General features: G+C 57.1%; 1 protein-coding gene across 1 annotated transcript; it reads right to left on the minus strand.

The window, feature by feature from the left end:
* Nucleotides 1–498: 498 nt before the first annotated feature.
* On the minus strand, nucleotides 499–25,718 carry KCNQ4 (potassium voltage-gated channel subfamily Q member 4). Its single transcript, XM_064731861.1, has 15 exons — nucleotides 25,174–25,718; nucleotides 13,001–13,091; nucleotides 12,260–12,386; nucleotides 11,566–11,741; nucleotides 9,583–9,708; nucleotides 9,376–9,513; nucleotides 9,171–9,266; nucleotides 8,143–8,231; nucleotides 6,949–7,104; nucleotides 5,176–5,220; nucleotides 3,401–3,630; nucleotides 2,441–2,543; nucleotides 2,218–2,349; nucleotides 1,720–1,858; nucleotides 499–889 (listed from the first exon to the last, which is right to left on the minus strand). The coding sequence occupies exons 1-15, from the start codon at nucleotides 25,716–25,718 to the stop codon at nucleotides 671–673; spliced, it is 2,412 nt and encodes an 803-aa protein (XP_064587931.1). The 3' UTR covers nucleotides 499–670.
* Between the last annotated feature and the right edge of the window lie 412 nt (nucleotides 25,719–26,130).

Here is a 26,130-nt window from a genome sequence, read left to right on the forward strand (position 1 = left end):
CTGTCCTGAGGGCTGGGGATGGGCTTCAAACCAAACCCCAGGGGATGGGGCCAGCCCTGAGCATCCCCACCACGGCTGGGGAGCACCCAGGACCCCAGAGCTGGGGGGGCGTCATCCTACAGGAAGCCAGGAGCACCTCAGGAGCATCCTAGGAGCACCCCAGGAGCATCCCCAGGAATATTCTAGAAACATCCCAGAAGCACCCCAGGAACATCCCAGGAGCATCTCAGGAACATCCCAGGAATATTCTAGGAACGTCCCAGGAATGTCCCCAGGAATGTCCCCAGGAACGTCCCAGGAGCATCCCAGGAACGTCCCCAGGAGCATCCCAGGAACATCCTCAGGAATAGTCCCAAGGAGAACATCCCAGAATAGATTCCCAGAAACATCTCAGGAACATCCCAGGAACGTCCCCAGGAGCACCCCAGGAGCGTCCCTGGAGCATCCCCAGGAGCATCCTCAGGAATATCCCCAGGAGAACCCCAGGAACATCTCAGGAGCATCCCAGGAGCCTGGGCTGGCCATGCCCCAATGCCACAGGCACCCTGCAGCCGTGTCCCCGCAGAGGAAGACTCGGTTCAAGTAACACCGCGAGGGGACAGTGAGGGGACAGCGAGGTGACAACACCCCACTGTCCCCATCGCCCCGCGTCCATCCTGCCGCCTCCTGCTCAGTCCATGTTGGCGCTGGCCGACCTGGAGCTGCTGAGGGTCTGCGCGGACGCCGAGATGTCCTCGTGCTCCGCGGGGCTGTGATAGTCCGAGGTGACGTCGGGCTCGCCGGGCGGCGCCCGCACCGCGGCCAGGCTGAAGGAGTTGCTGGAGCCCTTGCGCAGGCACTGCGAGTAGAGGCCGAGCAGCAGGTCCAGCTTGTGCTCGATGGATTGCACCTGCAGGGACGAGGATGGAGGCAGTTATGGCTAAGACGCCTCCTGGTTTGTTTGTTACCTTGAATTTCTTAAGATTTTCTAAGCCTCGTGCTGTTGACATTCTTGCAGTGAACTTTCTCACGCACTTTCTGTGAATAACTCATTGTTTTGCATTTCTTTATAGAGGAGGAGAAAGTTGATGGGCTGTTGGTTTGTCCAGTGTCATTGGAGAGGTGGCGCTGTCACCCTCCAATCCACTGTCACTATAAATGTTGGAGTCAGAAAATAAACTTCCCTTTTTCTTCACCTTGAGAACAGAGGTGTGAGCTCGCGTTCTTCCGTGTCCTATAGTGACAGGGATGGATCGGAGGATGGCAAATAGGAAGAATCATTCGGGTTTGATGTGTGGAGGAGTGACCAGTGGGTTAGCTGGTGGAAAGTTTGCTGGGTCACCCAAGGGGTTGGAGGAGAATAGGGCCGGGGAGACGAGTAGGGAAAGTATCAGTACAAACCCTAGAATGTCTTTAATGGTGTAGTATGGGTGGAAGGGGATTTTGTCGCAGCCTGAGGGGGTTATTTGAGCCTGTTTCGTGGAGGAAGGTGAGATGGACGAGTGTGAGGCTTACGATGATGAATGGGAGGAGGAAATGAAGGGCAAAGAACAGAGTTAGTGTAGGGTTGTCGACAGAGAACCCACCTCAGGCTCATTCAACTACCGTTTGTCCAATGTAGGGGATGGCTGAGAATTACAGAAATCCCTCAGTAACCCCGGCTCAGCCGGGCCCACCCCCACGGGAGGTTTAGCTGTCCCTCCCAAGGGACGGTGACACTGCCGGGTGTCCCCTCCTGACCTGCCGCTCCACTTTGACCACGCGCCCCATCATGCTGAGCTCGTCCACCAGCTCTGCCTCCAGCGCCGGCTTCTCCCCCTTCTCCCGAACCTTCTTGTCCGCCGGGAGCGCCCGGTCCCTGCCCACGATCTGGTCCACGCTGGAACAGAGGGAAGGAAGGGACAGAGCCCATCCATCACTCCCGAGGACTCAGGAGCCCACCACGGAATGCCCCAAAATCGGGATGGAAAGGGCAGAGCCCATCCATCACTCCTGAGACCCCACCAGGGAATGCCCCAGGGTTGGGAAGGAATGAGCAAATCCCATCCATCACTCCTGAGGGTTCAGGAGCCCACCAGGGGTGCCAGGGAGGGAAGGAAGGAGCAGAGCCCACCCATCACTCCTGAGGGCTTAGGACCCCACCAGGATGGGAAAGGAAGGGGCAGAGCCCACCCATCACTCCGGAGGGCTGGAAACCCCACCAGACAATGCCCCAGGGTCACCTGCAGGGCACCTCACCGCGTCTGCAGGCTCTTGATCCTGCCCAGCATGTCCAGGTGTCCGGCCGAGTACTGCTCGATGACGTCCTTGACGTCGTAGGGACGCAAGGTCTCCTTGAACTTCCTCTTGGCCACCAGGAACTTCAGGATCCTGCAGGAACAGCGGGGCTGGAGGCACGGATGGGGTGCCCAGGTTGGGGGGCTCTGGGCACGCTTGGGGACATGGGAGGGGACAGCCTCACCTGACAGCCCTGATGAGGGTCTTCACTGCCGGCATGATGTCCTCGAAGGTCAGCTCGCAGGGGGAGCTCCTCTCCTCACCGCTGTCCTCTGGTGGGCAGTCGGCTGTGGGTGACAAGAGGGCGTGGATGGCACAGCCCCAGGGCTGTCCCCAACCCTGCAGCCCCCTCAGTGTCCCCCAGGGGCTCACTGATGAAGATTGCAATGCAAGATGTTTTCTATTACCATCTGTATGGCAGATGACCTTTGTCAAGTGGGCAATTTGCCTTATCTCTCTCTTTGAGTGCTCAAAATCACTCCTCCCTGGGAGGGGACATCTGCTGATAACAGCTATTGAATGTCCCTGCATGGCTGATAAGAACTACAGCTTCCCACTGGGAGATGGGAGCCCAGAGGGAGGAGCCAAGCATTCCTACCCGGATAGAATCTGAGATTTCAAATATTCCTACCTGGATATAATCTGGAGATTTCAAACATTCCCACCTGGATATAATCTGGAGATTTCAAACATTCCTACCTGGATAGAATCTGGAGATTCTGGAACACCAGCACGGCTTCTGCACTGGATTGCCCAGAGGAACAGCAGCTGCCTCTGCCCCTGGATCTCCAGAGGCAGAGACTGCACCTTTCTCCAGGATCCCTGCTCCAGCAGAACCAGCCCTGACACTGCAGGAGGGCTGAGCCACAATTCCAATGGCACTGCTGCCAACAGCCTGACCCACAGGGTGTCAGGTTGGGTTCTGACTCTGGCAGTGCTGGTTTAGTTCACTGCATTGTTTATTTTATCGGGGTTTTTTCCCTATTAAAGAACTGTCATTTCCTTCTCCCATATTTTTTGCCTGAGAGCCCCTTAATTTAAAATTTATAGCAATTTGGAGGGGTGGGGAGGGTTCACATTCTCCATTTCAGGGGAGGCTCCTGCCTTCCTTAGCAGCCTCCTTTTCCCAAACCAAGACGCTCACCCTCAGTGGGCGTCCGCGGTTTGAGCCTCAGCGATGCTCGGAACCGTGTGCGGTCGTTGAAGCTCCAGCTTTTCTGCACCTTGGTGGGGCTGGAGGCTTCGGCCACGTCCTCGGGGCTGGGGGAGCGGTGCAGGGGCGGCCCCAGGTGCTGCTGCTGCTGCTGCCGGCCGCGGCTGCCCTGGCGCTGCGAGCTGCTCAGCCGCATCCGCTCCTTGATGCCCATCTTGTTGCTGTGCGGGGAGAGCGGCGTCAGGGCCGTGGGGACGGGGACAGGGACCCTGTTTGGGGTGGGGGTGGCCGTGCTGAGCTCACAGAGAGCCCCTGAAAGGTGATGGGCATGAACCAGGCCAGGAGCAGGCGGCTCCTACTGGGCAGCTCTGGGGTTTTTCCTTTAAATTCTTTTTTTGGGTCCCAAAAGCAGAGAAAGGAGGTGACAGACAGGGAGAGAGGGGACAGATGGATGTGGCAGCAGGGGACACGCGGCAGAGCCACCACTGAGCTGAGCACAGCTCTGCTCCTGCTCCATCCCTCCAAACCCGGCCAAACTGCTTCATCCTCCTCCTCCAGGCTCTGCTCCTGCCCTACCGCGAGTTCTGCTCCCAAACCCAGCTGCAGTTTCGGGTTGGGGGGGAACACCAGGCAATGTTTATGCAGGACCTACTCAAAACCCCCCGATTTTACATGGTGAGAGACCCCAAATGCAGCTCAAGGGGATGGACAGGGAAGGACCCTAAAGGTGGGGAGGGCACGGAGTGAATCCCACACCCTCTGCAGGACAGGATCCATGAAACCCAGGGGTTTGGGGATGGTCCTGGCAGGGATACAGGCAGGGTCCTGGCAGGGATACAGGCAGGGATTCAGGCAGGGATCTAGGCAAGGTCCTGGCAGGGAAACATGCAGGGAAACATGCAGGGATACAGGCAGGGTCCTGGCAGGAATAGAGGCAGAGATACAGGCAGGGTCCTGGCAGGGATACAGGCAGGGATTCAGGTGGGGATCTAGGCAAGGTCCTGGCAGGGAAACATGCAGGGAAACACACAGGGATACAGGCAGGGATAGAGGCAGAGATACAGGCAGGGTCCTGGCAGGGATACAGGCAGGGTCCTGGCAGGGACACAAGCAGACAACAGGCAGGGATACAAGCAGGGTCATGGCAGGGATACAGGCAAGGTCCTGGCAGGGCACAGGGCTCCCAGCCCTTCTCCGTGCTGCCACACATTCCCAGGCTGGGAAGGGCTGTGTCCCAGCAATCAGGCTGCAGCACACAGCTGGGATTTATGGGATTTATCCAAGATATGGTTGCCGCCAACCCATTCTCATCCACATTACAACGAGGAAACTGAGGCAGTGAGGGACAGCGGGACAGCTCAGCCCAGGCCATGCACAACCTCCCTGCCCTCAGAAGGATCCCCAGTTCTGCCTCCACCCCCTGTGCCTCGGTCCCAGTCCCGTCCATGCCGCAGGCACGCAGGCAGGGCTGCATCCATGCATCCCGAGGGTGCATCCATGCATCCCGAGGCTCTCAGCAGCACACGGTACCTCCTTCTCCACGTGCCCCACGTCTGCAAGAGCCTCCTCTTACCACTAAAGATGGGGCTGGAGGGGCAGGGCAGAGACACAGGAGAAAAGAGAATCAGCCCTGGGGCCACCGCTGGTGCCACCGCCCCGAGGACAGGATGCTCGTGTAGGTCCTGCATAAACACCTGGGCACCGTCAGAAGGATTTGGGGACAGTCCCCGAGCAGAGGGACCGCGGTGGGGGCTCCCGAGCGTTACCTGAGGCGTAAACACCTGTGGGGCTGCGCGTCCTCCTCATTCCAGCTTGGGGGGGGATGGAGGGATGGAGAGGAGGAGGAGGGTGAGAGGGAGGAGAGAGAGAAGATGAGATGTTATGAGAGGTGGGGGAGATGGGTGGGCTCAGACCCCTGAGGGGGGTTCGGTGCTTCCCCTGCCAGGTCCTGGTTGGTCACAGAGCCCAGGGAGGAGCCCCCCAAGCCCTGAACTCACCTGGGGGAGCAGGTGCTGGTGCAGAGGGTTACTGGGGTGAAGAGTATGAATGTGTTTAGGACTAGTGAGAGGTCCATTGCTTTCACTTGGTTTTGCACCAAAATGAGTGGCTCCCAAGACCATTGGATTATGGACCAGGTGCTGCTCATCCCCAGCAGGTGCAGGTGCTGTTCATCCCCACACCTGCACGCTCAGCCCTGCTGGTGTGGCATCATGGGGGAAACTGAGGCACGGGGCCTCTCCCCACCTAACCCTGGCGATGTCCTGGGGGGTGGCATGCTGGGATCTCCTCTTCAGGGAAAGGGGACAAGGGACAGGGTGCAGAGCAGCCACCAGCAGCAGCAGGGCAGCCTCAAGCCCTCCGTTCCCTCCTCATGGGCTCAGGGAGCCCTTCCCAGCCCCAGGCTCTGGGATTTGCTCTTTCCTGGGGCTCCATCCTGCCAGGATGGCACCACGGCCCTTGCCAAGGGGTTTCCTGCCACTCTCAGTTGCCCTGTGCCACATGGAGAGGGCAGCAAGGTGACCCCACAAAGGTAAAACAGCCCAGAGAGTCCCCTGGGATCAAATCTGCCCCTTCTGGAGCTGGAATGGAGCTGGGTGTTGGAACTCAGTGCATCCCTCCGGGTGTCCAGAGTTGCCAAGGACCCCACCAGGGGGCTCGGAGACCCTGGCACACAGCCCAGAGAACTTGGGGATTTGATTTTCACCCCTGGAGCACGTTACCAGCTTTGTATGAGAACCTGGAAGTCACAGAGTTTTGAATAGTATAATAATAAAATTATCACAGGGTGAAAATGTAGATTTTAGGATTTTTGGTGTGGGGGTTATGGGGACAAGATGGAGGAATCTGGGCATGTCCAGCCTTTCTCCTTCTTCTTCTTCTTGGTCTCCATTTTCTGCAGTGGTGTTGGCACTTTGGGATTGGTTTAGAGTAGAAGTGCACTGTCTAACATAGGTGATAGGTATTGGGAATTAAGTGTAAATATGTTATATTATATATATATATATATAAATAGTATAAATATATCTTTATATATACTATAAATATACATTTATACATATATATAAAATATATAAATAGATATATATTTTTATATAAATATATTTTTAACTATACATATTATATATATATTTCTCTCTCTCTCTATATATATATATATAATAAATAACATAAAAAGACAACACCACCTTGGGGGTGGTCAGAGTGCCTGTGGCTGCCCTGATGAGCAGATCTCAGCTGGGCAGAAAAAAAATAATAATTTAATAATAAATAATTAATACATTAAAAAAAATAATAATGTAATTAATTATTTCAGGTAAAGTAATAATTAAATTAATTATTTCTATTTTATATATGTATATATATATATATATATATATATATAAAATTAAAAATTTCATTAATAAACAACTTCAAGACCAAAAAGTGAAGAGTCTAGACTTGTTCTTGCCTGGCAGTGACAGTGACATCTCAGGAGGGCACAGAGGAGCAGAGCAGACAGAGCAGAGAGGAGGGAGAACACGGGGGCTGCCCCCTCCTACCTTTCCCCTGCACACACGGCCAGGCTGAAGCTTTTCTGGGCAGGGGTGAAGCAGTGATAGGGTGGTGGGGCTCTCTCAGGCCATTTTTTCACCTCTGAGTTCCTAAATCCTCCGTTGCGGACCCGGTGCAAATGCTCAAATATAAGGACCAGCTCTCTGAGGTCGGGGTGGAATAAAAAACGGGGAGAAATTAAAATTTTCAAAGCAAACGAAACCGGCAAATCGAGGCTGAGCAGCTCTGGGTTCTCCTGAGCTCAAACCAAAGCAAAACCAGAGGAAAACAAAACAAAAAAATCAGCATTTTTGTTCAAAAGATGGATTCTTAACTGGGGGTGATGGGGCTGGGGAAGGGTCCTGGGAAGGGATTGAACAGAAGGAAGGGTTGGACGTGCTGAGGGGGATGGATTAGGGAAGGACAAATTGGGGACAGGGTGGGGACATGGGGACCTGTCACCATCAGATGCTGGGCTCCAGCCAGACGGGGAAAGCTCAGAGCCAGCAGGGATGGAATCTGGCTCTGTGTGAATTCCACTGCTCCTGGCCCAGCAGGAGGGGCAGCAGAGCCCCCTGAGATCCCCAGGATCTGGGGTGATGCTCGGGAAGCTGGGTGTCATCTCAAACCACGACACTGGGACTCAGGGCTGTGAATATTGAAAGCTCTGCCTTTGGAAAAATTGAAAGTGGGACAGAGGGATGGATTTGTCACACGGCCAGAGCAGGGCAGGCAGGAGGGCAGGGATGCTCGCAGGGATGTGGGAAACCCTCAGGATCTGGAAAAAACCTTTGGGAAGCCTTTGACCCATCCACAGTGGCAAAACCCCAGGGATCACCAGAGGGACACACTGCAGGAACGGGACATGGGGCTCCCACAGGATCCCCCCGTGCCCACACCTGGAACCAGCTCCTGTCCTGCTGCAGCTCCACCACCACACCCGTGGGGTCCCCGAGGCGCCTCCCCATTCCCTGTGCTGCTGGAGGAAGGCTATGGATGGAGTGAGAGGGGATGGGATGGGCGCTGTGAGGATGATGAGGGTGAAGGAGGCTCCTTCAGCAGACTCCCATCCTGGGAAGGTGTCGGCGCTGCTCGGCCCCACCGAGCTCCTGGGGGTTCCACAAGGTCCCTCCTGGTTTCCCAGGCTGTTCATCCCCACGGGGACCCCCGGGAGCCCCCAGCCCTCACCCCCTCCCGCCTACCTGAAGGCGGGCAGGAGGCTGTCGTAGTAACACCAGGTGGCCGTCAGGTACCCCCGGCTGGCATCGGTGGAGTAGAGGCGCCAGGCAGCCTGCAGGGAGCGACATTCCCAGGAATTGGGGTTAATCGGGATGGGAGAACCCTCCCGGATCCCTCCACCCATCCTGACAGGATGTCAGAGCTGTGTCACAGATATGTTTTCTGAAAAATCCTTTCCTTAGAATTTTTCCTCCTGAGAAGCTGAGAGGCCTCAGGAACAAAATGTAAACATTGATTATCTGCTGCTGTGGAATGCAACAGGTGCATCTGTGATTGGCCTCATGTGGTTGTTTCTAATTAATGGCCAATCATAGTCCAGCTAGCTCGGACTCTCTGTCCAAGACACAAGCTTTTGTTATAATTCTTTCTTTTTCTATTCTTAGCCAGCCTTCTGATGAAATCCTTTCTTCTATTATTTTAGTATAGTTTTAATAGATCATATATAATATATATATTATGATGTATAATTAATATAATATAATATAATATAATATAATATAATATAATATAATATAATATTATATTATATTATAATAATTTTATATTATTTTGTAAAATGATAAATCCCTAAATAAAAAACCCAAAATAAATAACAACATAGTTAAAATTAAATAAATAAGAAAATAAGAAATAAATAGTAAAATAAATAAGAAATTAATTAAAAATAAATAAATAATAAGAAGAAATAAATAATTAAACAAATAATAAAATTAATAATATTATTAGAAATAAATAATAATATAGTTAAAAATAAATAATTAAAAATTAAAAAGAAATAATTTTTATAATAAAATATAAAATAAAATAATAAATAATAAAAGCTTTCTGAAACATGGAGTCAGATCCTCATCACTTCCCTCATCCTGGGACCCCTGTGAACACGGTCACAGTGCTGGATGTGGGGCCGGGAGTTTGGATGGGCAGAGCAGAGGAAGGGACAGCGGAACATTCCCGGGAAGGGCTGGGCTGGGACAGGCCAGCCCTGCCTCACCTGGATCAGGTTGGCCGCTGGAGTCCTCCTCTTCTCAAAGTGCTTCTGCCGATGCTGCTCCTGCACCTTGAGGGCGAATCCGGAGCCCAGGATCCCCTGGGGACAGGAGGGAACAGAGCCATGAGTGCCAGCACAGCCTGAACCCCACACAGAAGGTGCTGTACCCCTTTTCCCCCCTATTTTGGGCTCTCCCAGCCCTACTCACAGCGGGCAGGGCGAAGAAGGAGATGCCGAGCAGGGCGAATCCGGCCGCCAGCATCCGGCCCAGCCACGTCTGCGGCGCTTTGTCCCCGTAGCCGATGGTGGTCAGGGTGACCTGCCCGGGGGCACAGCAGCGGGGGGCCTGCAGGGCGCTCCCCCAGCACGGCCCCGTCCCCTCCTGTCCCCGGGGAGCCGCGGGGGCCGAGCTTACCGTGCCCCACCACAGGGAATCGGCGTAGGTGGCGAACTGCACGTTGGCGTCCTTCTCAGCCAGGTAGACGAGGAAGGAGGCGAAGATGAGCACCAGGAAGCCGATGTACCAGGCGGTGATGAGCTCCTGCAGGGCATGGTGAGGCTTAGGGGGTGTCCCTGGGTGCTTTTTGTTGTATTGTGCTAAACTGTTCTTTAGTTGTTTGTTTTGTGCTGGGTAGATTGGAGATTTGCGCTGAGTGGTCTTTATATTGCACTGAATTTTAGGTTATGTTTATAAAGTTATATCACAGATGTGTCAGTCACCTCTCCTTTCCCCTCTCAGCACTCTCTGTCAATCCTGGAATTCCAGTGATTGGCAGATCCAAAGGATGCCCTCTACCCCTGGGGGGCATTGGGCCATCCAGGTGTCCTTTGTCCCTTTGTCCCTCCCCTCCTGTCCCTGCTTGGTGGCTCCCTGCCCCTTCCCTGCCCCTCTCCCCGGGGTTCAAAGGAGCAGCAACCACGGGCTCAGGGAGTTCTGTTGGAGCTGGTGCTGCATTCAGAGGCCTGTGGGCCAGAATAAAGCTCTGCATCCAAACCCTCCATCAGAACCAACTCCTTTCCTTCACCATCTCCTTAAAGCTTCTCCAACAGAGGGAAACCTGAGGAGCAGCCCCTGTTATGGGGGGAAGCTCCATCCCAGCACCACCAGAGCTCCTGCAGGCCTGGCCTTGTCCCCACGGGCCCAGCTGCAGCACCCAGCCAGCCCAAAGTGTCTGTGGGGTGAAACACCACACACCCACAGCCAAAAGTGTCTGTGGGGTGAAACACCACACACCCAGCCAGCCAAAAGTGTCTGTGGGATGAAACACCACACACCCAGCCAGCCCAAAGGTGTCTGTGGGTGAAACACCACACAGCCAGGCAGCCAAAGGTGTCTGTGGGGTGAAACACCACACACCCAGCCAGCCCAAAGGTGTCTGTGGGTGAAACACCACACACCCAGCCCAAAGTGTCTGTGGGGTGAAACACCACACACCCACCAGCCCAAAGTGTCTGTGGGGTGAAACACCACACACCCACCGGCCCAAAGTGTCTGTGGGGTGAAACACCACACACCCACCGGCCCAAAGTGTCTGTGGGGTGAAACACCACACACCCAGCCAGCCCAAAGTGTCTGTGGGGTGAAACACCACACACCCAGCCAGCCAAAGGTGTCTGTGGGGTGAAACACCACACACCCAGCCAGCCAAAGGTGTCTGTGGGGTGAAACACCACACACCTAGCCCAAAGTATCTGTGGGGTGAAACACCACACACCCAGCCAGCCAAAGGTGTCTGTGGGTGAAACACCACACACTCACAGCCCAAAGTGTCTGTGGGGTGAAACACCACACACCCAGCCGGCCTAAAGTGTCTGTGGGGTGAAACACCACACACCCACAGCCAAAAGTGTCTGTGGGGTGAAACACCACACACCCAGCCCAAAGTGTCTGTGAGGTGAAACACCACACACCCACCGGCCCAGTGTCTGTGGGGTGAAACACCACACACCCACCGGCCCAAAGTGTCTGTGGGGTGAAACACCACACACCCAGCCGGCCTAAAGTGTCTGTGGGGTGAAACACCACACACCCACAGCCAAAAGTGTCTGTGGGGTGAAACACCACACACCCAGCCCAAAGTGTCTGTGGGGTGAAACACCACACACCCAGCCAGCCAAAAGTGTCTGTGGGGTGAAACACCACACACCCAGCCAGCCAAAGGTGTCTGTGGGTGAAACACCACACACTCACAGCCCAAAGTGTCTGTGGGGTGAAACACCACACACCCAGCCCAAAGTGTCTGTGGGGTGAAACACCACACACTCACAGCCAAAAGTGTCTGTGGGGTGAAATACCACACACCCACAGCCAAAAGTGTCTGTGGGGTGAAACACCACACACCCAGCCAGCCAAAAGTCCGCAATATTGGTAACAAAAATATTTTACAGTTGTTCTCACCTTGCTGTGGGCGTAGACAACGGAGCCCAGCAGCTTCCAGGTGCCACCACGGCGGTCCATGCGCACCATGCGCAGGATCTGCAGGAAGCGCATGCTGCGCAGCGCCGACGTGGCAAAGATGTTGCCCTGCGTGCCCGCGGCGATGACGGCCACCGAGGCGATGAAGACGATGAAATCTGAGGGGACAAAGAGGCTCAGGGGACGCTGGGGGTTGTCCCGAATTCGGCCCATAAAAAATCAAAGTTGTCATGTTGTAGTAATGTGTTGTATTGTTGATTTATTATTGTGAAGTTGTCGTGTTTCCCATGGAAAATGGTCTCCGTTTGCGTTTGCGACCACTTGTCCTCACTGACAGGGCAGTGCCAAGCTTGAAATAGGCAAACTTTGCTGGATTTCTCTAAAACTAAAGCTGCCAGCAACTAGGACCCTGAAAGCCCTTACAGCCCCAAAAGTCACCTTCAAGCTGATACCCAAACCCTGAGGAAATCACTTCTTTTCCCCATGGAAAATTGCCTCTGTTTGTGGCCACTCCCATTGGCAGACCATGTGGTGCCAAGCTCGAAATTGGCAATCTTTGCCAGATTTCTCCAAAACTAAACCTGCCAGCAACTAGGACCCTGAAAGTCCTTAGAGCCCCAAACACCACCTTTAATCTGACACCCAAACCCAATGGAAATGATTTTTTTTTTGGTACCTATCACGCAGAAGGGTTTCCTGGCGAAGCGGAAGCGCCCGCGCCAGCCGCGGTAGCGGCAGCAGCAGCCGGCGGCCCACACGCGGATGATGTACTCCATGCCGAACACCACGATCATCACAAACTCCTGTTGGGGGAAAAAAAAAGGGGAAAAATGGGGGTAAGGAGAGTGGAGGGCTCAGATTTGATGGGGAAAAGTCAATTTGGCTGAGCGCGGCGTGGGGTGGCAGCAGTAAGGCCGGCGGAGCTGCCCCAAGGGATGAGGGTGATGGGACGGAGCTGCCAGGGCTGTGAGGGAATTGCTGCTCTCCTGCTCACCCCGAGCTGGGTCCTTTTCCTCCTCTGTCAGCATTGTCCTCCTACCTCTCGCACAAACAAGCCCCCGTTCTGCTTACTTGCAGGAAAAGTCACAAGGACCTTCCCAATTTAGTCTCCGTCACTCGGGAGAAGTCCCTGCGTCAGCTCTTTGTGACAGTTTGGGGGAAAGTTGCCTTTTTTAGCCCCTCCTGCCCTGCCTGTTCCAGCGGTTTTCGCACGGATTGGGACAATGGTGGGATGGAGAGACAATGGTGGGTTGGGCCCTGGTGACACCCACGGCCAGGCCACCCCCGTGGTGCCATCGGGCCATAGGTGACTCGTGATGAGGTCACAGGGGTTCTGTCCATGCTCTTCCCCAATTATTTTAGGATATAAAGAGGGGAGAGGGAATCCGAGCAGCAGCCCCGCTCCCGCATCACTCACCAGGATGAAGAGGCACTCGTTGGCCAATTTCTGGTGCTCCTGGATGGTGGAGAAGACCGACAGCACCAGGCAGCTGAAGACGAGGAGGAATCTGGAAGCACAAAGTGTCAGTGGGGGCACAGGGACAGCCAGGGGACCCCAGCCCACAGTGCTACCCCCCCTCTCACAGCCTGAACCCCCAGGTCGTGGCAGAGCCACTGGGGACACGTTTTGCCTCTAGATGGTGGCATGGAGCCTTTGGGGAGCACAGGAGCTGCCGTGGGGCTCGGTGCCAGCTCTGGCGCAGCCCTGCAGCTTCTTAATTAAAGGCAGGGAGGGACACGGGGGGTCTGGCACTGTGCAGGGCTCTGGTGCTGCAGGAAGGGCACCAGAGCTCCTCAGGACTGTCCCCAGCATCCCTGCCAGTGTGGGGACATGCCAGCAGCACCAGGAAAGTGTCAAAAAAGGGGAAAAGTGCCCAAGAACAGCTCTGAGGCTGCTCCTCCCCGAGCGCTCAGGCACGAGGGGCTTTGGCCCATTTAAAGTAAGGAGGGGAATTAAAATTAAAAGAAAAAAAAAGAGAAAAGGAAAAAAAGAAAGTCGACTCTGAAGCTGGAGCAAATGAAACCTCCAAAAATACATTTTTTTCCCCTGATCCAGCGATTCTAAAAAAGGAAAACGGAGGGCTTGTGCCACCGGCCCACGTGACACAAAGGGCCACTCGTTGCTCCGTCACCACTGCGCTGGGATGGCACCAGGGACCATGGGCACACCAGGCTGGGTGGCACTGGGGACCATGGGCACACCAGGGACCATGGGCACACCAGGGACCATGGGCACACCAGGGACCATGGGCACACCACCCTGGGTGGCACTGGCACTGAGCCCTGGTGGCCTTGGCACCTTGGTGGCACCCATCTCAGCCCCACGGCTGTGTCCTCATGGTGACAATGCCCAGGGGCCACCAGGAGTGGATGGAACCTCCCCAAAACAACAACGAAAACCCAATGGGGAAGGAGAAATCTCCTCAATTAATCTGGGGGCTATGAGGGGCTCATTCCCGCCTCAGGAGGACTTTCCCACCTCTTTGTGTTGTTGATGTTGATGGGATTTTTGGGCAAAACCAGGGTGAATCCTGTCCCAGCTGTCCCAGTGTCACCAGGGGACACAGCACAGAGGGCACAATGCTCTGTGTCCCTCAGTGGAACCATCCAGGACCCCTCCTCATTGACCCCACAGCTCCATGTGGGGCTGGGGGCTCCCAAACCCAGCCCTGCCATGAGGTGGCACAGCCTAAAGGGGACCTTTTCTGGGTCCTTTTCCCCAAAATGCTGCTGATAGTGGGACTGACAGCCAAAAAACCCTCAGGAATGGGAGAAGGGCTGGATGCAGAGCAGGGAGGAGGCAGAGCTGGGGCCAGGGGTGTCACAGCCCTGTCACCACCCTGTCCTCCCTGCACTGCTGCTCTCCCAGGCAAGGCAGAAGGTTGGAGCCAGCTCCTTCTCCCTCTGAATTATTAATTGGGGTTATTTTTCCTCCAGCGCAGCAGTTCTGGAGTGAAACCCCACAGGGAACAGCAGCACCCCCGTGGCACGGGCAGGAGGTGCCAGGAGGAGCAAAACACGGCTCAGAACTCAGAGCTTGGTGCATCATCAGCAAGAAAAGATTATCCAGGCAGGATTTAGCAGGCAATTACACGGGCAGCCAAGCACAAAGCAGAGGAGAAGGCAGAAATCTCGCGGGCTGCGAAAGATTTGTGCCTCTTCTGCAAAGCAAGATTTGTGCCCCTCGTGCAAAGCAAGATTTGTGCCCCTTGCCTCATGCACACGTGGGGACTTTGCTGTGGGTGGCCCTGGCTCTGGAGCACCACCGGGATGGGATGGGGAAACCTCCCAGCAGCATCCTGTGGGATTTGGGGAAGGATCCAGGCAGGAGAGGCCCCACGGGGCTGGCTGGGAAAGGAACTTTCTGAGAACGCATCACCTGCTAGGAATTAACTCCAAAGCCCGGGCAAACGCCCCGTCCCGGCTGCCGGCGGCGCTTAAGCGGCTTAGGGAAGGGTCAGATGGCTGAAGGCAGCGAGGGGAGCCAGGAACCAGCATCCCCCATCCCTGCCGGGCAGGAATTCTGCTCTACCAAACATCCAGGGGGGTTTTACACCCTCAGCCCTGCACTGGCCCTGGCAGAACTGTCCTGGTCCCCACTTTCCCAAATCTCCGGGGGTGGCACCAGCCCTGGCAGGGCTGTCTTGATCTCTGCTTTCCCAAATCCCCAGGATTGGCATGAGGGTGACACCAACCCCATCAAGGCAGTCCTAGTCCCACTTTGCCCTCAACCCAGGATTGGCACGGGGATGGCACCAGCCCTGGCAGGGCTGTCCCAGTCCCACTTTGCCCTCAAGCTGGGATTGGCACGAGGGTGGCACCAACTCCTCGCAGGGCTGTCCCTGTCCCTGCTCTGCCCTTGCCATGGGACTGGCATGGGGATGACACCGGCCCTGGCAGGGCTGTCCTGGTCCCCACTTTCCCAAACCCCCCTGGGGACTGGCAGTGCCAGGCTCCCATCCCATCTTGCTGCTCTTCCCACCCTCCAAGAGGAGCTGGAAAATCCAGGAATGCTGGAAGGGGGATGGAAAAGGGGCAGAGAGAGGGACAGGAGTCCCAGGGCATCCCCAGAGCGGAGGCTGAGCTGGTTCTTCACCTGTCCCAAATAAATTTCCCATCTCCAGCCCCATCCTCACAGGGTCCCCTCCTTTCCCAGCATGGACACAGGGACAGGACCCAGCAGGAGCACAGCCCGGCCCCAGCAGGAGTGAAACCTCCCCAAAACAATAATGAAAACCCGGCGGGGAAGGCGAAATCTCCTCAATTAATCTTCATTAGGGTGGGCTCTGCCATCTGCTGCCGCCCGAGCCGGCCCGGGAACAGGTGAGCAGGGAAAGCTGCTGAGCTCAGGGGAACCAGGGCCAAGTCGGGCTCCCTGCATGGGCAGGCGGGCACAGCTTGGCTCCCAGTGCCCCCAAAACACCGCTGGGCAAAGGGGCTGCACCCCAAAACAGCCTGGGATGAGAAAAAGGAGCGGGATCCTTGGAGTTGGTGGGGTGGGATGGGGATGGGACAGCCCAGCCCTGGCAGGATTCACCCCCAAATCCCTGGGGTTGGCACAGGGGTGACACCAACACTGGCAGGGCTGTCCTGGTCCTGCTTTGTCTCTGACCCAGGATTGGCATGGGGGTGACACCAACCCCATCAGAGCTGTCCCAGTCCCACTTTTCCCACTTTGCCCTCAACCCGGGATTGGCACGGGGGTGACATGGACACTGGCAGGGCTGTCTCCCTGTCCCCACTTTCCCAAATCCCTGGGGTTGGCATGGGGATGGCACCGACCCTGGCAGGCACAGATCCCGATCCCTGCTTTGCCCAAACCTCCAAGACTGGCACGGGGATGACACTGACAGGGCTGTCCCTGTCCCTGCTTTCCCAAATCCCTGGGGTTGGCACAGGAGTGACACCAGCACTGGCAGGGCTGTCCTGGTCCCTATTTTCCCAAAGCCCCAGGGTTGGCATGGGGGTCACACCGACCCTGGCAGGGCTGTCCTGGTCCCTGCTTTGTCCTCACCCCAGGATTGGCACGGGGGTGACATGGGCACTGGCAGGGCCCTGTCCCACTTTCCCAAATCCCTGAGACTGGCACGGGGGTGACACTGACCCCATCAGGGCTGTTCCTGCCTCGCTTTCCCAAATCCCCAGGATTGGCACAAGAGTGGCACTGGCCCTGGCAGGGCTGTCCCAGTCCCTGCTCTGCCCAAATCCCCGGGACTGGCATGGGGGTGGCACCGGCCCTGGCAGGGCTGTTCCTGTCTCACTTTCCCAAATCCCCGGGACTGGCATGGGGGTGGCACCGGCCCTGGCAGGGCTGTTCCTTCCCTGCTTTGCCCTTGCCCCGGGCGGGGGCACAGGCAGCGATAACTCAGCACAAGACAAACACCATCTCAAACAGCTCCGCCGCGGGATGAGCGATCAAACCGGCCCCAGAAAGGCACGGATCCCTTCCCCGGCACCATCACAGCGCCTAAACCGAACCCTCCAGCTGTGCCACCGCTGGAAATTCGTTATTTGGCCCAAAACTGCCGGCGCACAGCTCCAGCAGGGATGGCGACGGCGTTTCACCCTCCCGGCTCCCCAGGCCGCCAGGTTCAGCTCGGTCTGCAGCTGTATAAACAGCACAAGGCATAAATCCCCGTCCCTCGGCCCCGCAGCCCTGCAGGAGAGGTGGAGCGGGCAGATATAAATAACCGGGCTGTGGCGGCCCTGTTTGCGCCCGTAACCATGGCACGGAGCGGCCCACGCCGCCCAGAAGGGAAGCAGAAAAGCTCCGGGAGTGTTTCCCCATGGGGAGAGGCGCAGCAAAGCCCGGCACACGCTCAGAGCCCGGCCCCGAGGCGTTATCAGAGCTGTTATCAGGAGGGTGATGCTCTCAGAACCCCAGGGAAGAGGCAGCACGGGAGGTACCCCGAGATGTTATCAGAGCTGTTATCAGGAGGGTGATGCTCACAAAGCCCCAGGGATGTCCCCCAAGGCGATTTTCAGGAGGGTGATGGTCTCAGAACCCCACAGCCCCAGAGGAGAGGCAGCCCTGGATGCCCCCTGAGATGTTATCACAGCTGTTAGCAAGACAGTGATGCTCTCAGAATCCCTTAGCCCTAGTGGAGAGGAAGCACGGGATGTCCCCCCGAGATGTTATCAGAGCTGTTATCAGGAGGGTGATGCTCACAGAGCCCCGGGAAAAGGCAGCACGGGATGTCCCCTGTCCCCCGAGATGTTATCAGGAAGGTGATGCTCCCAAAGCCCCAGGGAAGACGCAGCAGGGGATGTCCCCCGAGATGTTATCAGAGCTGTTATCAGGAGGGTGATGCTCACAGAACCCCGGGAAAAGGCAGCACGGGATGTTATCAGAACTGTTATCAGGAAGGTTCTGCTTCTAGAGCCCCATAGCCCCAGCACAGAGGCAGCAGGGGATGCCCCCCGAGATGTTATCAGAGCTGTTATCAGGAAGGTTCTGCTTCTAGAGCCCCACAGTCCCAGCACAGAGGCAGCAGGGGATGTACAGCCTGGGGAAGGTAGCACGGGATATCTCCCCAGATGTTATCAGAACTGTTATCAGGAGGGTGATGCACCCAGATCCTAGGGAAAAGGCAGGACTGGATGTTATCAGAGCTGTTATCAGGAGGGTGATGCTCACAGAACCCCGGGAAAAGGCAGCACGGGATGTCCCCTGTCCCCCGAGATGTTATCAGGAGGGTGATGCTCCCAGATCCCAGGGAAAAGGCAGCACGGGATGTCCCCCGAGATGTTATCAGAGCTGTTATCAGGAGGGTGATGCTCCCAGAGCCCCACAGCCCCAGTGGAAAGGCAGCACGGGATGTCCCCATCATCCTGGGGAACCCTGGAAGCAAAACCAGGACACAAATCCTCTCCCGCACCCCACGGCAGCACCCACAGAGCACTCCAGCCCTGAATCCCGGTGCGTTTTGGGAGGAGAACCTGGCTGGTGGCACCCGCCGTGCCCGCGGGGAGGTCACAAGGCTCCCGCGGCCGTGCCAAGGCGCTCACACGGAGCAGCCGGGATAGTTTTGCTCTTGGATCATCTGGCAAGGAGCGGGCTGGAGGGGGGGGAAGGAGCCAGAGAGTTTTCTGAGGCACCCCAGCAGAGAGAGAGAGAGAGAGATCGGGGCTGTCACCCTCTGCCAGCACCTGCGGGGACATTTGGGGCACAAAGGTGTGGTGGCCCCAAAGTTGGGACCCTCAAAGAGTGGAGGGGAGGTTTGGGATCAAATGAGGGGGACAAAGAAGCAAAAACTTCAGCATCACACATTGGGGTGCCAAACTGGCACCTCCTGTGCCAACATGGGGGGTCTGGCGGGAGCAGGAAGAGGGAAAAAGGGAAAAAAAAAAACCAGAAGGAAAAATCAATGCACCGTTTCATGTTGCGCCGAAGTCGCTTAATTTTATGCCCTGGTGACACCACATGGGGCTGGGGAAAGTGCTGTGCCGGCTTCTCCTGCCGCTGGCACTGCCCCTGGAGCAGCTCCCGTTTCAGCCCCGGGCTGAAGGTGGCCCTGGGGGCACAGCCTGAGCCCCTCTGGGGTGGCCGTGCCACCACCCAGCTGGGGGACAGCGAGTTAAAAACCTCCAACGAGCTAAATTCAAAGAGGTGGAAGGGTTGAGAGTTAAACTCAAGAGTTTAAGAGAGGCTGAAGAGTTAAATTCAAGAGTTTAAGAGAGGCTGAGGAGTTAAACTCAAGAGTTTAAGAGAGGCTGAAGAGTTAAATTCAAGAGTTTAAGAGAGGCTGAAGAATTAAATTCAGGAGTTTTGGAGAGGCTGAGGAGTTAAATTCAAGAGTTTAAGAGAGGCTGAAGAGTTAAATTGAAGAGTTTAAGAGAGGTTGAAGAGTTAAATTGAAGAGTTTAAGAGAGGCTGAAGAGTTAAATTGAAGAGTTTAAGAGAGGCTGAAGAGTTAAATTCAGGAGTTTAAGAGAGGCTGAAGAATTAAATTCAGGAGTTTTGGAGAGGCTGAGGAGTTAAATTCAAGAGTTTAAGAGAGGTTGAAGAGTTAAATTCAAGAGGTTAAAAACCTTCAACCAGCTAAATTTAAAGAGGCGGAATGGTTGAGAGTTAAACTGAAGAGTTTAAAAGAGGCTGAAGAGTTAAATTCAAGAGTTTAAGAGAGGCTGAAGAGTTAAATTCAAGGTTTAAAACCTTCAACGAGCTAAATTCAAAGAGGTGGAAGGGCTGAGAGTTAAATTCAAGAGTTTAAGAGTTAAATTCAAGAGGTTTTTCCAAGCAGGCGGTGGGGACTCAGCACGGAGCAGGGATGGAAGGATTTTCCTGCAATCCATGCCAGCCTCCAGGGTTAGGAATTGCCCTGGGGGTGTTGGCAAGGGCTGGGCACTGGCTGTGGTGGCACTGCCAGCATGGCAGGGGGGTTTTCTGGTTCTCCAACAGGGCTGGAAGAACCAAGGAAATTCCTCTTCCAGGTGGGAAATAAACCCCAACAACCATGAAAATTCCTCTTCCAGGTGGGAAATAAACTCCCAAAACCAGGGAAATTCCTCTCCCAGGTGGGAAATAAACCCCCAAAATCAGGAAAATTCCTCTCCCAGATGGGAACAAACCCCAACAATCAGGGAAATTCCTCTCCCAAGTGGAAAATAAACCCCCAAACCAGGGAAATTCCTCTCCCAGATAGGAAACGAACCCCCAAACCAGGGAAATTCCTCTCCCAGATAGGAAACGAACCCCAAAACCAGGGAAATTCCTCTCCCAAGTGGGAAATAAACCCCCAAAACCAGGGAAATTCCTCTCCCAGGTGGGAAATAAATCAAACAACCAGGGAAATTCCTCTCCCAGATAGGAAACGAACCCCAAAACCAGGGAAATTCCTCTCCCAGGTGGGAAATAAATCAAACAACCAGGGAAATTCCTCTCCCAGGTGGAAAATAAACCCCAACAATCAGGGAAATTCCTCTCCCAAGTGGAAAATAAACCCCAAAACCAGGGAAATTCCTCTCCCAGATAGGAAACGAACCCCCAAACCAGGGAAATTCCTCTCCCAGGTGGGAAATAAACCCAACAGCAGCGCAGGGAGCTGGGCCTGGCACAGGGGATGCTGCTCCAGGCAGGGGATTGCGGCTGTTCCCGGTGCTTGCTGCTGGCTCAGGCTTCCCTAATTTGCTCCAGGTGAAGCTGTTCTGCATGGAAATGCTCCTCCAGGAGCAGCAAAAGCGCTGAGCCCAGCTGCTGGCGCCGTTTCATAACCGTGGGCACCAGCAGACCCCGGGAATTTGAGGGGCTGGCGGGTGGGCAGGGACAAACCACAATGGGAATAAATAGAATTGGGCACCTGGAAAAACGCATGGAGCAGCTCCAGGGTGCAGAAACCCCCTGGCAGGGCAGCCCCTGCCCACGGGCACGCAGCTGTGCCCGTGCCAAGCTTTGCCGGGAGCAGGGAAGCGCCTGCTAAGGAGGAGGAGATTGGAAAAGGGAAGTTCTTATTTTGCCTCCTGGCTCTAAAGCCTCTGGTTAATGCTCTGGGCTCCCTCCTGGATTTGCTCCGTAAGCTCCAGGGCTGCGAGTTCTCATTCCAAGCAGGCGAGGCTTGGCTTGGTGAGGCCGGGCAGAGCCTCTCTGCATGGTCTGGAGGGGATGGAGGGGCTGGGGGCACCTCAGAACTCGGATTTCCACCTGCACGGGCTCCCATGTCCTCACCACCCCCTTCCCTGAGCATGAGGGACATTGGGGACACCCACCAGACCCCAAAAGTGGCTCCAATCCCTTCTAACTCCCCTCCAGGGCAGAGCTGCTGCAGGAATTATTCAATCACCAAACCACGGAGCCCAGAGCAGGTGCTGGGAGAAGATTTGGGATCAATTGGCCGAGACAGAAAGAGGCTGGAGCGGGTCAATAAACGCGATGGGCTCGGCCGCGCTGCCGGGAGGGAAGCGCGTCACTTCTCAGCGGGGATTTCCATTTTAGCAGCTCCCAGCCCTGTCCCGGAGCCAGCCCGCCCGGGGGAGGCAGCGCTGGGCTCGGTTTGTGCCGCTGGGGCTCGGTTTGTGTCACCAGCACAGGGGACAGGCTCGGTTTGTGTCACCAGCACAGGGCACAGGCTCGGTTTGTGTCACCAGTGCTGGGGCTCGGTTTGTGCCACCAGCACTGGGGACCGGTTTGTGCCACCAGCACTGGGGACGGGTTTGTGCCACCAGCACTGGGGACCGGTTTGTGCCACCAGCGCTGGGGACCGGTTTGTGCCACCAGCCCTGGGGCTCGGTTTGTGCCACCAGCGTTTGGGACCTTTTTTGTGTCACCAGCGCTGGGGACCGGTTTGTGTCACCAGACCTGGGGACCGGTTTGTGCCATCAGCATTGGGACTCGGTTTGTGCCACCAGCACAGGGCACAGGCTCGGTTTGTGTCACCAGTGCTGGGGCTCCGTTTGTGTCACCAGCACAGGGGACCGGTTTGTGTCACCAGCACAGGGGACAGGCTCGGTTTGTGTCACCAGCACTGGGGACCGGTTTGTGTCACCAGCGCTGGGGCTCGGTTTGTGCCTCCAGCACAGGGGACAGGCTCGATTTGTGTCACCAGCACAGGGGACCGGTTTGTGCCACCAGCACAGGGGACCGGTTTGTGCCACCAGCCCTGGGGCCCGGTTTGTGCCACCAGCACTGGGGACCGGTTTGTGTCACCAGCGCTGGGGACCGGTTTGTGCCACCAGCACAGGGCACAGGCTCGGTTTGTGCCACCAGCACTGGGAACGGGTTTGTGCCACTGGAGCTCGGTTTGTGCCACCAGCACTGGGGACCGGTTTATGTCACCAGCACTGGGGCTCGGTTTGTGCCACTGGGGCTCGGTTTGTGCCACCAGCATTTGGGACCGGTTTGTGCCACCAGCACTGCCCCAACCTCGGCCTGGGGGCTCCATCCCCTCCCGTGCCTCAGGGGAGGAAGAGGAGGGGGTAACACCTTCCTCCTCTTTTGTTAAAACCCAGCGATTGCGGCACACAAATCATCGCCGACAACTTCAGAGCCGCTGCAACAGCTTCGCAGCTCCCATCTGCTGCGAGAGAGAGAGAGAGAGGAAAAAAAAAAAAAACAACAAAAAAACTTGGAAGGAGCCAGAAATGAGCAGCATTACGGGAGAGGCTTCGCAGAACAGATGTCTGCACCTTGCACCCACCGCGGCGTCTTCCCACAGGATTCGGGGGGTCCCTGGCAGGACTCTGCCCTGCAGCTGCCTAAAATTGAGCGAGCGAGTGAACAAAAACCTCCTCAGCAAAGGCTGGAGACGTTTGGCTGCTGCTGCTGCTGCACATCTTGTGGAACAGAGCCCAGAGCCCGGGAGCTGGGGCCAGGCACGCTGGGGTGGCAGGGGAGGGACTGGGGGGGCTCTGCAAATGGGGCCGCTTGTCCCACGTTGTTATTTTTGGGGTAAAAAAGGCGCAAAGTGGTGGAGGATGCTCAGGGGTGGATGAGCAGGGGCACAGCTCTTCCACACCCCATGGGTTGTGTGCCATCCATGCCCACTGCCTGCCCTGCCAGGGGAGGGACTGGGGCTCTGTAAATGAGGCCGCTTGTGACATGTTGGTGTTTTTGGGGTAAAAAAGGCTCAGACTGGTGGAGGATGCTCAGGGATGGATATCCCAGCTGGGAGATGGGCAGGGGCACAGCTCTCCCATATCCCATGGGGTTTGTGTGTGCCATCCATCCCCACTGCCTGCCCTGCCAGGGGAGGAACTGGGGGGGCTTGGGGGACTGTAAATGAAGCTGCTTGTGCCAGGTGGTGTTTTTGGGGTAAAAAAGGTTCAAACTGGTGAAGGATGCTCAGGGATGGATATCCCAGCTGGGAGATGGGCAGGGGCACAGCTCTCCCACATCCCATGGGTGTTTGTGCCATCCATCCCCACTGCCCACCCTGGCAGCGGAGGAACTGGGGGGGCTCTGCAAATGAAGCTGCTTGTGCCAGGTGGGGTTTTTTTGGGGTAAAAAAGGTTCAAACTGGTGAAGGATGCTCAGGGATGGATATCCCAGCTGGGAGATGGGCAGGGGCACAGCTCTCCCATATCCCATGGGTGTTTGTGCCATCCATCCCCACTGCCCGCCCTGGCAGGGGAGGGACTGTGGGGGCTTTGGGGGGGCTCTGAAAATGGGGCCGCTTGTCCCACATTGTTATTTTTGGGGTAAAAAAGGCTCAAACTGGTGGAGGATGCTCGAGGTGGATATCCCAGCTGGAGATGAGCAGGGGCACAGCTCTTCCACATCCCATGGGTGTGTGTGTGCCATCCATCCCCCCTGCCCGCCCTGCCAGGGGCTTTGGCTGCCTTTCCCTGCTGGAAAAGCTTTTCCCAAGGTGGGATTTTCCACGCAGGGATTCTGGCTGTGGGAGCCCGCTCTGTGGTTTCCAAATGGGCCTCGGGCTCGTGTCCCGGCTCCCTGGGGAGCTCCAGGTGCCCTTTCCTCCAGTGACAAATCCCCGCTGCCAGCTCGATGTGCTAACTTAGGCAAGACCCATTTTCCTGCCTCTTAACGAGCTCCGGCTCCCGCAGCACCCCAGGAACGGCGCAGCCCCGCGGCACCGCTCCAGGTGAGAGGGAAAGAGGCAAAATTTTGTCCGTGCCCACACCTGGAACACGCCAGGCAAGGAGGGAAACACCTCCTGCCCCACGGCCGTGATGTCCCAGCATGTCCCCAGCTCCTGCTTTGGGACAATCCCAATATTGGAGCCCCCTCTGTCCCTGCAGCCCCCCAGGTGTGTTGGGGCTGCTGTCACAGCCCCCCGAGGTAACAAACCCGAGCGAGTGAAGCTGTTCAGAGCCCTGAGCTGAGCCAGCAGCCGTGGGATGCTCGGATCCAGCCAGGGAAGCTGGAGCAGAGCTCAGGAAAACACCCGGAGCTGGGAAAGGAGCAGGTGCGCTCCTGGGAACGTCCCTGTGGCCATGGAGAGGGATTTCCAGGGCTGGGGATCCACGGTGAGCCGGGAACGGGCGCAGCTCTGGGGGTACAGCGGGGACAGGATCACCGGACACGGCTCTGGGGTGGCACTTGTGCTTTGTCCCAGCAGTGCTACAGGTACGGGACAGCAGAGTGTCCCCCTCCCACCCAGAGACAGCAAAGTGACCCCGCTGCCACCCACAGCTGTCACCCCCCTGCCTCTGAGGGTCCCCCCACGCTCTGAGACCCCCGTAGGGACAGCGGCAGAGCGGGACGGTGACGCGGTGACACCGGGAAGGGACTCTGGGCCACGCCGGAGGGTGAGTCCCATCCTTGGGGACGCGCTCAGCTCCTCGCCCGGGACCCTCCGCCACCGGCCCGGCACCGGCTGCGGGGCAGGAGCGGCACCGGGACACCACAGACCCACCCCGGGAGGCGAATCCCAGGACCGGGACCGGGGTAGGACCGGCTCCGGGGCGCCACGGACTCACCCCGGGTGGCAGATCCCGGGACCGGGGTAGGAGCAGCACCGGGACACCACGGACCCAACCCTGGCGGCGGATCCAAGGACCGGGACCGGCTCCGGCGGCACCGGAGAAACTTCCCGGTGGAGCCGGGGGCGCTCTCCCGGTACCCCCGGTGCTCGTTCCCCGCGCAGCTCCGGGTGTTCGCCTCCCCGTGCCCCCCTCGCGGTGCCCGGTACTCACATGAAGACGTGGTAGATGAACGCCCAGCCGCGGGGCCGCTCCAGCACGTTGTACAGGCAGTTCTGCAGGCGGCGGCGGCAGCAGCGCGGGGCCCCGGCGGGGCGGGGGGCGGCCCCGAGCCCCCGGCGGCGGGGAGGGGGCGGCGGCGGCGGCGGCAGAGGGGGGAGGGTCCCGCTGCCCGCCCCGGGGGTGCCCCCCGAGCCCTCGGTCCGCACCGCCGTCAGCGCCGCCCGCCGCTCCCCGCCCGCCGCCGCCCCGGCCATGGCCGCCCCGCTCAGGCCGCCGCCCCTCGCATGGCCCCGGCCGCCGCGGGACCCCCGAGCCAGCCCGGGGCGGCTCTCGGGGCCAGCACCTGCCTTTAGCTGCCCGCAGCTGCCCGCGGGCCCTCCCCCGGCCGGCCGGCCCGCCCCGCCGTACCTGGCCCCCGCCCCCGGGGCTCCGCCGGACGGGGCGGGCGGGGAAAGCGCCGGGGATGGGCCGGGGGTGGGGACGGGACGGTGCTGGGCACGGGGAGGGTCCTGGGGCGTCATCCTGGGGCACCGCATCCCGACCCGCGTCCCACGGCTCGTCCCAAACTGCGCCAGACACCCAAACACATCCCAAAGCGCATCCCGAACCGAGTCACATCCCCAACTGCGCCCCACACCGAGTCACATCCCAAACGCCATCCCAGCTTCATCCTGCACCGCATCCCAAATGGAATCGCGTCCCAAAACACGTCACTGCCTCCTAAACTGCGTCCCAAATTGCATCCCGAGCTGGATCCCGCAGCACACCCCAAACAGAGGGTGTGGAGCATCCCTGGAGGAGATTGAACATCCCTGGAGGAGATGGGGCATCCCTGGAGGAGATGGAGCATCCTTGGAGTAAATGGAGCATCCCTGAAGGAGATGGAGCATCCCTGGAGGAGATGGAGCACCCTTGGAGTAAATGGAGCATCCCTGGAGGAGATGGAGC

The sequence above is a fragment of the Zonotrichia leucophrys genome, chromosome 23, assembly GCF_028769735.1.
Source record: "Zonotrichia leucophrys gambelii isolate GWCS_2022_RI chromosome 23, RI_Zleu_2.0, whole genome shotgun sequence".
Lineage (NCBI taxonomy): Eukaryota > Metazoa > Chordata > Aves > Passeriformes > Passerellidae > Zonotrichia > Zonotrichia leucophrys.

What these genes read in the sequence shown, in the direction of transcription:
- KCNQ4 (XM_064731861.1), bottom strand. Translation starts at nt 25,718, where the DNA reads ATGCGGTGCCCCAGGATGACGCCCCAGGACCCTCCCCGTGCCCAGCAC. An exon ending in ACGAGTGCCTCTTCATCCTG is followed by an intron (nt 12,387 to 13,000) that starts GTGAGTGATGCG and finishes TTCCCCCAACAG; the next exon opens with GAGTTTGTGATGATCGTGGT. An exon ending in CACAGGTGTTTACGCCTCAG is followed by an intron (nt 3,631 to 5,175) that starts GTAACGCTCGGG and finishes CTCCCCGCACAG; the next exon opens with CAACAAGATGGGCATCAAGG.